The sequence below is a fragment of the Myotis nattereri genome, assembly GCF_964212035.1.
Source record: "Myotis nattereri genome assembly, chromosome: 21".
Classification (NCBI taxonomy): Eukaryota; Metazoa; Chordata; class Mammalia; order Chiroptera; family Vespertilionidae; genus Myotis; species Myotis nattereri.
In genome coordinates, this window is record NC_138097.1 from 14164955 (window position 1) to 14177710 (window position 12756).

Consider the following 12756-nt stretch of genomic DNA (forward strand, 5'->3'; position numbering starts at 1 on the left):
CCCCCCAGGGTGCCCCGGGGAGCCCTAACCTGCTCCCAGCCCTGGATTCCACTGGGGAGGCCCAGGCCTAGGACAGGGGGAGTTGGGGTGTCAGTGCCCCTAAGAGCTTTGGACCTGCTGCGCCCTGGCCCGCCCCGGGGATCCTAAAACCTCTGCAGTGGGGTCCACCAGCAGGGAGTCCCATTCCCCCCAACACCCCTTTTTTTTTTAAAAAAAAGGCAGTGTCTCCATCTACAAAGCGGTCTGGCTGAAAGGCGGATTTGGTTCTTTCCCAAGAACTAAAAAAAAAAAAAATTAATTTAAAAAATGACCCTCTCCTTGCAAGCCAAGTTCCCCTTTCGGAGTGCTGGAGTTTGCAGCGTGTGCACCCTGGTTTGGTCCCAGATAAGGATCCGGCCCATCGGAGGTTTTATCAGATGGGTTGATAGATGGCTTTTGTCCCCCGGCAGCCCTGCGGTGGTGGGGGATGTGATCTCAGCTCCAAGCTGAAATGGAGAAGGGGGGCATAGGAGCCCTTAAAACAACACCTTCTTGCTCTTAAAGTGGCAGCGCTGGTTAGCATCTTGGGCCAGACGGGGAGAAAGGACGGACTGACCGGGGAACTCGGAGGCAGGAAGGAGCTGCGAGGGCTCCTGGCGGCGGTTTTGTTGTTGTTATTGTTATTGTTGTTGTTTTTTTTCCTTTCTCCTCGTTTCAAACCTTGAAGTGTCCCCCGCAGTCTGGGGAAAGCGGGTGGGTCGGTTATGTAATCCGCCACCCCCGAATTCCATCACTTTTGTTTTCCAAGAAGCCCGTTTCTTCTTGGCTTCCAGGCCCCGTAACTCAAACCTGGCTGATGGAACAGATAGCCGCCGCACTGTCACGCCAACTGGCTAGTGTTTCTTCTAATTTGAGGCCTTAACAGCTGCATTTAGTCAAAATTGCCCACCTTACTGAAACCTGAGCTTTCAAGAGCGCCAAACCCAATAGGCGGGGAGAGGGGGTGTTTCTGAAAAGTGTGCTCCAGAAACCTGGGTCAAAGACAGTTTCTTAAGGAAGAGACGGGATGAGCCATGTCCACGGCAGAGATGGACTGTCAAGGGCTTTGATGCGCTGGCAGGGGGGGCTGCAGGCCTGTGGGAGAGCAGGATGGAGGACAGAGGGGCAAAGAAAGCTCCGGCAAAGGGTGAGGCCCCGGGGACATGCGGGGACCCCGGGCACCACGGCCAGCCGCTCCCCCTGAAAACAGGTGGGCTGGATTGAAAGCCTGGGTTTGTTCGGTGCACGTCAGCTTGACTGGCTGCCAGGAGAGAGCCCAGGGGAGTGCAAATTAAATTGGACGGAGTTGTGCGGAGAAAGATGCCTTGACGGCTGCTACACTGAGCGGGTTTGTGTCATGTAAGAATGTTTACATGTCCCCGTTCTGCGTTTATGGCACACCTACTGTGCCCCTGGCTTGAGTGACATGGGGGGTGGGGGGTGGGGGCTCGCCTGAGCAAGGCTGGCATCTGCCATCGGGTAAAGGGAAGGGGGCTCTGTTGTGTCCCGTGGGCTGCGAGGGTGTCTGCTTGGCCGATGCTGTGCCTTTAATGGGTGGCAGAGCAGCCACGTGTAGCTGGGGTAGGGGGGACAAGGGCAGAAGAGACTGCTTAGTACAGTCTTCCACAAACAGCATCCTCTTCAAAACACAATTAATAGATACGGTTAAAACTCGGAAGCCATTGGGACTTCTTAAACCGGATGGCGGCTCTCAAAGTGTGGCCCCTGGACCAGCCCCGTCTGCCTCCCCTGGGAAGTTCTTAGAAATCCAAGGCCTGGGCCCAGACCAGCCCTGCTGCAGTGCACACTCGGGGTGGGACCCCGTGGTCTCCACTTGAACAGGCCCTCCAGGCCGCTCTCATGCACAGGGAGATCGCTGCTCTGAGAATTCTCCCCTTTACTCTTCAACTGCAGCTGCTTTTAAAATGTTAGTCCTCGCCCGGCTGGTGGGGCTCAGTGGTTGAGCGTCCACCTATGAACCAGGAGGTCACGGTTCGATTCCCTGTCAGGGCGCATGCCTCGGTTGCATGCTCCATCCCCAGTGGAGGGGCGTGTAGGAAGGCAGCCGATCCATGATTCTCTTTCGTCATTGATGTTTTCCTCTCTCCCTCTCCCTTTCTCTCCGAAATCAATACAAATATATATATTTTTTTAAAATGTTAATCCTCAATGGGGAAACTAAGGCTCGGGAGACCAAGCCCTCTGCAGTGTGCAAGGGTGTCTGTGTGGTCAGAGAGATGAGTCTCTCTCTCTCTCTCTCTCTCTCTCTCTCTCTCTCAGCACATTTCCCATGAGTCGGGATTTCTTGCCTCCTCCCAGGGCTCCTAGCGGCTCCCTCTCCACCCCTGGCTCAGCGTTCCACAGAAGATGCCACCCGGCCACAGGCCGGGAAAACCAGTTGACAGGGCTGTCACCATGCACATTTCCCAAGTCAGACTCTGTCCTTTGGGTTTTGCTTATGTATTCATTTCATGCCCCATTTCGCCCGGGGCAGGCAGCATACCTAGGCGCCCGGGAAAGCCATGCGTCCATCCCTCTGCGCCCAGGTCCCTGCAGAAAGGAGCCCATGATTGCTCCCCCTGCTACGGAACGTCCCTGATCACAGGCTCACACTCAGGTGTGTGTGTGTGTGGGGGGGGGGTGCGCGCCCTGGGCACGTGCCCAGTTGGCCTGCGTTTGCCCTCCCCCGGCAGGAGGAAGGTGGAGGAGGAAGGCCTGCCCGAGGATGGTGGTGAGGGAGAAAAGCCACTTCAAATGAATGTTGACCTGGAGTGGCCAAGCAGAGGAGCCCAGGGTTGCTGGAGGCAGAGCCAGGATGGAAAATTAGCATCTCTAGGGCTAGCCCTAGACTCAGGGGGGAAAGGGTGATGCCTCGCCTCAAAGCAGAAAGACCAACTTGCTCACCAGCAAGCCTCAATTAGATCTGAAAAGGGGTGTCTTTCTTGGCCCATCACCACCCCCCTGTGGAACCCGGGTAGCTTAGCTTAGCTGTCCGCCTTAAGCCAGGATGGCATCCTGTGCCTGGCCCTGGCCCTGGCCCTGGCCCACCATGGGGCCTCCTGCCCGGAGGAGCCCTCAGCTGCCTGGCTGGCAGCCCTGTTCGCCGTGGATCTGGCTCCCAGTGGCCGCAGTGGGAGCTGGGGGAGGGTGTCCACTTTGTAAGCGGAGGTGTGCCCTCTTCCTTGGCAGACGGCGTGGTTTCTTGCAACAACTTGGCCTGTGTGGGGGCTGGGGCGGAGCAGCCCTGGCTGGGTGCGGCTGGGGGGCAGTGCCTACTGCCTCAGCTCGCTGAGCGGCGTGCAGCCACCCCTGCCCACACTTGGCATGTGTGGAGGGAGTTAACCCCCAGCTCCCCAGCCCTCCTCTCCCCTTCCTAACTCACTGAGAAAATTCCTCCGGCCTTGCTCTTCGATCTTTCTCCGTTGGGCCAGTGACTGCAGAAAGGCCCAGAAGGTCCCCAGTGCCTTCCAGGGAGGGGCGAGTCTCAGGATCGGTCAGTCCCTGGGGCCCTCCTAGGCTGGACCGGGGAGAAAGGCCTTTCGAAAGGTGGCCAGCTCTGTCTGCTCGGCGGTTAAGTAAGGTGGCGTCGCCTGTCGCCGGCGAAAAAGCCACGCCATCACCTGGGTGTGGTCCTCTCGGTGTCAGATGCCAAACACCTGCATGGGCGATGGGGTGAGATTCCTACAAGCGGGACAGACAGGCAGCCTCGGGCATCTGTCCGGCCAGGAGCCCCCAGAATGCTGCCCAGGGCTGAGCTTACCAAATACCGACCCTGGCTCGGGTGGCCGTCCCCTCCCAGCTTCAGAGCGGAGGGACAGGAGAGGGTGCAGAATGGCCAGTAGCTCCTGCTGCTGCCGGCTGCCACGCTGGGGGAGGCAGGTTGGCCCTCCTGGCTGGTGCTCCGTTCCCATAACCACCCTCAGGACCCGCACTGGCCTGTTGCTGGAGAGAGAGGAGCTGCCCCCGGGGGTGGGCAGTGAAGACGGGCATGGCATAGGACGATCGTTTCAGCATGGGCATCCCAGAGGCTGTGCAGCGAGTTCTCCTCTAAGCTCCACCCAATTGCTTCCATCCCAATGGGAGCCATCGCCTCTTAAGTTACCCTGCGCCCCAAAATAGTGTTCCGAGCGTGCCGCGTCCTGGCTGGCAATTATCCGGGGCCCTGCGATCAACTGGATCGAGTCGGAAGTCCTCAGGCTGGTGCCTCAGGGTCCAGTGAGGAGAATACAAACCACAGGGCTCTGTCCACAGAGGGATCTTAACATAGGGGATGGCCGGTGGGTGTGGGGGAATGAGAAAGCAGGAGGGGTCACTGAGGCACACAGTGGCAGGAAGTGGTTTCCGCCCAGGGGCTGGGGGACAAAGGGAAGAGGTTTGGGGGCCCCAGTCCATGAGGAGGGCCCCGTGCCTGGCTGGTCTCAATACTTCTGAGTGGCACCAGTGATGCTTGGGCGGGGGGGAGGGGGGTTCATGAGGGAGGGGAGACAAGGGCCACTGTCCAGTGGTGGTAATAGAAACAGCCTGGGGTCCGTCCAGATGGCTCAGTGGTTGAGTGTCGCCCTAGGAACCAGGAGGTCACGGTTCGATTCCCGGTCAGGGCACACGCCCAGGTTGTGGGCTCGGTCCTCAGTGTGGGGCGTGCAGGAGGCAGCCGATCCATGATTCTCTCTCATCATTGATGTTTCTCTCTCTCTCTCTTCCTCTCTGAAATCAATCAAAACATATTTAAAAGAGAAGGTGAACCAGGGTGCGCCTCCAGCCTTCCCTCTTCTGTCTAGTGCCCCCTAGTGGCGGAATCCAACAGGGAGCCCCGTGACCAGAGAAAAGGGCTTTGCAGATCCCCAGCCCCACTCAACAGAGGGAAGCAGAGGGGAGCCTCCCGCCGTTCGCTTTATCAGGGGCACAGCTGGCACGCAAGGCCCTTGTGTCTGGCCCCAGACTCCTGGCTGCACGCTCACCAACCAGCAGTTAGCGTCTGGCCAGCCGCAGCTGTGCCTGGCCCCTTGTGTTTCTAGGGCCCGTCAAATCCCGCTGCCCTTCCGGACCTCATTGAAATGCCGCTTCCCCGATGCCCTCTCAAGCCTCCATTCTTCCACCTTCGTTGCATTTTAGTGCTCAGATAAGACGTGTTTGCTCTGGATGCTGGAAGCTTCCGTGGCTCGCTCTACCTCTGCACAGGAGCTCACTGGGGCTTGTTCTAGGAACAGCATGAAGCACGGTGCCTGGCACAGAGCTGCTTCCAGAACCTTCAGCAAGTCCTGCACGTTGCCATGCAAGCCCCGGCGTCGAAAGCCGCCCGCCTGGCCACGGGGCTTGCATTCAAGCTGAGCTGTGCCCCTTTAAGAAGAGGCAGGTTTTTTCTGTTCCCTGGCTCACCCCACCCCTCCCACTCGACATCTGAAACCTGATCTAATCCCTTTGCACGCGGGTAATTTATTGGTCTATTGGGCTTTTCTTGGTGGCAAATTGCATTGTCTTTATTCCTGGGTTCAGGCTTCGGAGCGGCTTACCGCATTCCTAAGACTCCTTTCTCAGGGCCCGGCCCTCACACCCCCTCCGCGCGCAGCAAAATAAGTTTTATTGGGCTTCTTTGTCATGCAAACGAGGCGGTAATAATCAGGCTATTATTCTCCCAGATTGGCCTTGATTAACAGTTCAAAGGAGGCCCCTGAAAGCCGCTAATGCCGTCCGGGCGCGTAAATATTTTCCTCCCGCCCGGCTCCGTGCAGCTGGGACTCCCAGCTCCCTGCCTCCCTCTTTCTGTTTCTTGAGAGGCGCAGGGTTGCTATTTAAAGGACAAGAATGAAGCCAGGCAGGCAGGCAGGCTGTGTGGCTGTGGTTGCTCTCTCCGCTGTGCCCACCTCCCCCAGATGAGAAACGTTACATGTGTGGCGTGTGGGAGCCAAGGATTCCAGGACAAAAAAGAGGGGACCCGGGGCAGGAGATGGCCCCCGAGCCGGGGTGTCCTGGATGAGACCGGTCAGGCAGGCCCACAGAGCCGCTAGGGGGGGTGAGGCCAAGAAGATGGCCAGGGAAATTGAGGCCTGTCTTCAGCATACACAGGATGCAGCGGCTGAGCCTCTCCTGCGTGGCTCTACAGAAGGAGGGAGGCCCCATGAAGGTCCTTGGGAGGCAGATGTGGGTCCACAGGTGGAGATCCCGGGGCAGGAGGGGCCCGCCCTGCACTGGCCCAGTTCAGTGCAGGGAGGCCAGGTGCCTGCCGGGCAGGGGTGCCGCAGGGAGGTCTCCTACCCAGGAGGCTGTCTGCGGGTGGACAGCAGTGACCTCTGGCCCCCGGTTCTAAAATTCCGTGGAGGTTGGTCCCAGAGCGATCGTTAAGGCATTGCCTGCACCTCACCCTTGGTCGTTGCGGCCTCTGGATTCCCCTCTGTTTGTCCCCTGGTAGCTAATCCTGAAAGTCCTGTCTCAGGGGGCCTGGGTCCAAACAAACATGCATCATGGGCGTCAAAGGAGCGTATGTTTCTGTGCTGCGACTGCGCATTTTCCCGGGCGTCTGGGGTGCAGCCCTGGGTATAAGGGTGAGCAGAGGCGCCAAGAGGGTCCCTGCCCCAGGACACAGTGGTCAAGATGGCGGAGGGGTCAGTGGGGGGACAAAGAAGGCGGAACATCTGTAATACTTTCAGTAGTAAAGATAAATAGGTAAAAAGAAATGGCCGGCCAGTGTGGCTCAGTGGTTGAGCATCGCCCTACGAACCAGGAAGTCACAGTTCGATTCCCGGTCAGGGCACAGGCCCGGGTTGTGGGCTCGATCCCCAGTGGGGGGCGTGCAGGAGGCAGCCGATCCATGATTCTCTCTCATCATTGATGTTTCTATCTCTCTATCCCTCTCCCTTCCTCTCTGAAATCAGTAAAATTACTATTTTTTTTTAAGCTCAGGAAAACGTCTTATTTTCCATCACTTCTCTCCTTCCTGGCTCTTCCCCTATTGGCTGTCTCGGGCCCATTGAGAGGTGGCAGAAAGGCCAGAACGGGGCCCCGCTACCGCCTGCAGGAACCAGGCAGGAGGGAGACAGCTGGCTGCCTTCTGTCACCAGGCACCAGGGTGGCTCCCTCGGCAAAGCCGCGGCCCTCCTCCCGCTCGCACCCGTTGCAATCGGATCTCTTTCAAACGCTCAGACTTTCCTCTCCTTGGACGCCCGCATCGGCAAAGGCCAGGGTTTTAACGGCCTGGAATCCGGGCCTCCTGCTTTTTTATTAAAGATACTGAACATAAAAATCAGCGCCTCTGGGGTCTCTGGCAGGTGACGCCACCCCTGAGAGCGTTTCCTTTTGATGCCGGGCCAGGTTACATTCCGGGCCCTGACCTGGGCATGGAGCGGCAGGACGGCTCCCTGGGGGCCGGGGGCCCCTCATCTCACCACCATGGGGACTGTCCAGCCCTGACATCCCTGATGCCCTTCCCCCTGGCCCCCAGGAAGCGACAGCCCCGTGCATGTCCACTCTAGGCCTGAAGAGGTGGCAGCGGGGAACGGGAGCCGTCAATTCCAGCCGCTGATTTCACTCTCGGTGGCCTCTTGCGAGCCAAGATGGGCAAGAGCCGAAGGTTTTAAGCTGCTGCGGACACCCGGGCAGTTCGGTGTATTAAAGCCATGGTTCTAAGGCACGGCCAGCTTGTGAGTGACTTAAGCAGACACACCACACATGGAGGCAAACCCAGTGATCCCTCCCAGTTGCTTCCTACTCTGCTCTCCGGCGTAGGATGGAGAGGCATGGAGCTCCGCCCACGAGGGGACCAGAACCAGACCTTCCCTGCCCAGGGCCGACTAGCCAACATCCACTGACCTCCAGCTAAATGCTGGTGCCTTTCTAAGCCCTAAGAACCCTCTTAGCAACCTCACAGGCTAGATACCGTTGCCCCTTCCCAGATGAGTCTAATGAGGCACAGAGAGGTTAAGTAATTTGCAGGAGGTCACACAGCAGCTAAGCTTGGGGCACGTATTGAACATTGGGGCTTACTTCCCCCCCAAATGTCTGCCGCTTTTGCCAGATTCCTGGGAGATGGCTGTGAAGATGTAAACAGATGCCAAAGGCCCGAGGGTGGCCCGCCTGCGCCTACAGCCCAGCTGCCCCGAAACACTGACCATTGGTTCCTCTGCAGGGCTGGGGCCTGCAGGAGGGGCTGCCACCAGCCCTGGCAGCTGATGGAGCTGTGAGCCCGGCCGCTTGCGGTTATTTCGAGCCGCGCGGAAGGATTTGGACAACCTGACTGCTACTTGCGGCTGGTTTTTTTCACCATCTGGGTGGGCGCGCGTTCGAAGGGTGCGCGGTGCCGGCTCCGACGGGGCGCCCTGGGGCGTGCGTGCGCGCGCCCACCCTGACGGCGTGTCCCTCGCTTTCTCCACAGCCGCCACCCCGTGCAAGATCCTCAAGTGCAACTCCGAGTTCTGGAGCGCCACGGCGGGCGGCCCCTCCCCGGCCTCGGACGACGCGCCCGAGTTCTGCGCGGCCCTGCGCACCTACGCCCTGTGCACGCGGCGCACGGCGCGCACCTGCCGGGGCGACCTGGCCTACCACTCGGCGGTCCATGGCATCGAGGACCTCATGAGCCAGCACAACTGCTCCAAGGATGGCCCCACCTCGCAGCCGCGCCTGCGCACGCCGCCGCCCCCCGGGGACAGCCAGGAGCGCTCCGACAGCCCCGAGATCTGCCACTACGAGCGCAGCTTCCACAAGCACGCGGCCGCCCCCAACTACACGCACTGCGGCCTCTTCGGGGACCCGCACCTCAGGACCTTCACGGACCGCTTCCAGACCTGCAAGGTGCAGGGGGCCTGGCCGCTCATCGACAATAACTACCTGAACGTCCAGGTCACCAACACGCCCGTGCTCCCCGGCTCGGCCGCCACGGCCACCAGCAAGGTAAGGCTGCGGCTGGGGCTGGGGCTGCGGCTGGCGTGGCCTGTGGGGCCCCATCGCCCAGGCCCTGCTGTCAGGGGCGGGCAGACTCAGCCCCCTGCCGACCCAGACGCCTCCTGCACCCACCCTGTTCTCGTTATTGTTAGTAAATGAGCAGATGATTTAGACAGGAATGTTCTAGAGATTCTTAATGTTGCCTAGAGTGCGGGGTTTCTCAAACTGCTGGCCACCCCCACTCGGGGTTTGTGAAATCAGCTTTCGGGGGGTCAGAAACCATCAAACGTGAATAGATGGAGAGCAGTGGTTCTCCACCTTCCTAATGCCGGGACCCTTTCATACAGTTCCTCATGTTGTGGTGACCCCCAATTTCATTGTTACAAATGGAACATAATTTAGTGATTAATCACAGGAACAATATGTAATTCTGTATGTGTTTTCCGATGGTCTTAGGCGACCCCTGTGAAAGGGCCTGGTTTCTGTGGTGTGCGTGTGCGCACAAGCATGTGTCTGTGTGCTCACGTGTGCACACCCGTGACCCAGGCCACGAGACAGCCCCATCCCCCGCAGGTTCACCTCCCCCATTCACGGCTGGAGGGTGTCTTGTGGCCTCCCATCCAGACTCAGCCAGAAGGAGGCTGGCGGACTCGGGGTCCAGGTGATGGGGACACGCCTGCCCCCTCAGGGCCGGGTCCACCAGGGCCCCTGGGGTTCCCAGGTTGGCAATGGGTCTGTTTTCCTAGGAAGAACATGTGGCAAGGGCGCCAGGCTGACCCACAAGGGCGCCAGGCTGCCCCTGCCCCCCTGTCCCTTCCTGCCCCTCTGTCCCGGAGGACAGTGAGGTGACCGGCAGCCGGCAAAATTCCTGCCACTTCCCTCTGTGCCAACAGCCTTCGCGTGCCCGCAGGGGGCCTGTTTCTGAGACCAACCGCTGGGTAGGAAACAAGCGGGTCTCTGCCCCGTGGAGGCCCTCGGCGTCAGGCCTTGAGGTGGCGGCCGAGTTGTGGTGGCGCTCTCTGCCCTGTCCCCGTCCCAGCCCTCCGCGGGCCAAAGGGGGCCAAGCCAAGACCGCCCCCCCACCCGCCGCCTTCTCTGCAGCCCCTTTACCTACACACCTCCCACCCGAGAGCCACGATGCAGGAATGCTGGGAGCCTGCAGCTGCAGCTTCTAAATCCAGCAGCAAACACACTCCAGGAGGGGCCCGGAGCGCAGAGGGAGGGAGCTGCCCCTCCTGACCCAGGGGGTAGAAGCACCGAACATGATCACTGAGCCCGGGAGGAACTGTGGTTCGTGACCGGCCAGGTGGTCAGCTGCCCCCAGTGACGGGGTGACACGGTGGAGCAAGAGCCATTCAGCCACAAACAACGGGAGTCCGCAGGCGGGCTGTGTGCCGGGGCCCCGGATACCGCCCTCGCTCTCTGCTGACTCTCGGGGGCCCTGAGCCCAGCCATGCTGTCCCAACCCAAGTGGGTTCCTCATTCATTCTTGTGCCCCCTCAGTCACGTGATGGCCTTTTCCCAATGGTGCACACTGCTGCAGGGCACAGGCTGGGAGTGCCTCCCTTCCTATGGCAGTTTCCAGAAGGACATGGGCCCTGGTGCAGAGCTGGCCTGCCCAGCCCCCCTCTGCTGTGACGGGGGCCCCCTTGATCTTTGCAGCCGGCTGAGAGCTCGGCGGCTTTCGCTGTGTCCCCGTCAGCGGGAGGCGCACCGGCCCCGCTAGAGGCCCAGCAGGGACAGGGTCAGCGTTGGAGCCACACAGACTCGGGTGTCAGGCAGACGGGGCCTGTGGTCACAGGCAGGGGCATCGTGGCTGGGCCCAGCGCCTGTGGCCTGCCCCTGCCTCTTCTCGGAGGCCTCCCATCGCCCGCTGACGGAGGTGTTGGTTCGCTCACTGACTCAGCAGACGTCAGCTGAACGTCTTTTGTGGCGGCCTCCGTGCTGGAGGTGGCCCGGCTTCCCGGCTGATAACAGAGACGGAGCTGGGGTAGCAGGATGCGGAGGGCTCTGAGCAGGGCCCCGGGGAGGGAGGGCCTGCGATCCGTGCCCTGAGCGCGCCCCCCAGGACGGGAGAGGGCAGCGGCAGAGCCAGGCCGAGGTGGGTGCCGCCCGGAGCCTCAGGGAGGAAGCGAAGCCAGGGGGCTTTCCTCGCCGGGCTGAGGGGCACCGGGGGCCTTTCAGGCTGGCAGGAGCCCTCGGCCTGACTCTCCTGTTCACGTGACCCCACTCCCCTCCTGCCTGCCCTCAGCGTGCTGCCTGGGCCCGGGGGCCCTCGCTCATTCCCATGACAACGGCGTGATCCAGCCCGCGTCATCCTTCTCTTCTCATGAATAATAGAATCTGGGCTGTTTAGCCAATTTCCCACCCCATGGGAAAGCCTCCCAGGCCTCCTTTCCAGCTGTGCTAGCAGCACCCATTGTACAGGTGAGTAAACTGAGGCTTACGGAGCAGAGGATCTTGGGTCTCTGCCTCCCATCCCCCCCCCCACCCCCCCCCCCGGTCGCACTTACCACTCTGTCTCGCTGCATAATTCATCTGCCTGGTCTGTGACCCCCCGAGATGTGAGCTCCATGAGGATGGGCCTTGGGCCGTCTCGCTCCCTGTGTGGACACAGCCCTGGTACCAGGCCTGGCATGTCGTTGGTGCCACATAAACGGTGGGTGAAGCCGGGCTCTGCCCCGTCCCCAGCGCGGTGGGGTGGGCCCAGGCCCGTCGGGGAACGGGAGGGGGACAGCAGAGGCAGGAGCGGCAGCCCCGCCCGGGCCCTGTTGGCAGCCGGCCGCCCGGCTTTCAACAGGCCCCCTTCATGCTGTTACTTGTGGTTGAGGCCCTGGCACCGGTGCCAAGAAGAGTCAGGCGGCCTGTCAGCCTTCCAGGAGACTGTCTCCGCGAGAGATGGCGGTGAGAGCAGAACCAGCCTTTCCTGTTCAGGGAGACGGTGGCCCTGGGAAGGCGGCCCCGCCCCCCAGTGTCTGTGTGGCCCTGCACACGAGGCAGGGACCCCAGAGTCCCTCACCCGAGCCCCATCCTCCAATGGCAGGACCACCCACCGCCCAGACCACCCTGGCTGGCCCACCTCCGGCCCCTGCAGGAGCCCTGGACGGAGAGAAGGAAGCTGCAAGAGGTGGAACTGTATGAAGTCGCCGGCTTTACAGGCCAGGGGTGTAGAGCAGCAGCAGCAGCTGCGAACGGTTCGATGAGGAGGGCTCGAAGCAGGATGGAGAGGCTGGGGCCCCCTTTATCATCCCGCAGCACCCACAAAGCACCAGCTCGCCCTCGTGTGCCTGGAGATGCAGCGGTCCAGGTGCCCTGGGTCAGGGGGGCAGCGGCCTTAGAGGCACCAGCTGACCCTGGGAGCAGGGACGAGAGAGGCCGTCTCCAGCCCACACAGTCCTCCTAGTTAGGACTATAGAGGAAAGAGCAGCCAGACGTCGCTGCCAGGACGGGGGGAGGGAGGCAGGGGGCCCACACTCACTCCCCCGGCTGTTTGTCTCCCATCCTTCTGTCTCCCAGGCCCCCCACCCCGTGGGCTTGTGGCCCAAGAAGCACAGGGACTGGGAACTAGGAGTCCGATCCCAGCTGTGCTGCTTACTGGCTGTGTGACCTTGGGCAAGTCGCTTTACCTCTCTGAGCCCATGTTGCCTGGTCTATAAATGGGAGGTAAAGTCACCCTCCCTTGCCGTGCCACGCGGGACACTGATGTGGCCAGTGGGCCCGTGTGCCTGGTTCTCAGGAGGATGGTGACTGACACAGCCCGTCGGGGGCTCAGCCCAGCCCTGCCCCCTGAGGCAGGCTCTAGTGCAGTGGTTCTCAACCTGTGGGTCGCGACCCCTCTGGCGGTCGAACGACCTTTTCACAGGGCTC

General features: G+C 60.9%; 1 protein-coding gene across 1 annotated transcript in view; it reads left to right on the forward strand.

Annotated features, from left to right (window-relative positions):
• RGMA (repulsive guidance molecule BMP co-receptor a) overlaps positions 1–12756 on the forward strand; it is a 28690-nt gene that overhangs the window by 12113 nt on the left and 3821 nt on the right. The window contains exon 3 of the mRNA XM_081114811.1: positions 8384–8898. Within this exon, the coding sequence (XP_080970937.1) occupies positions 8384–8898 (515 nt within the window). The remainder of the gene's footprint in view (positions 1–8383; positions 8899–12756) is intronic.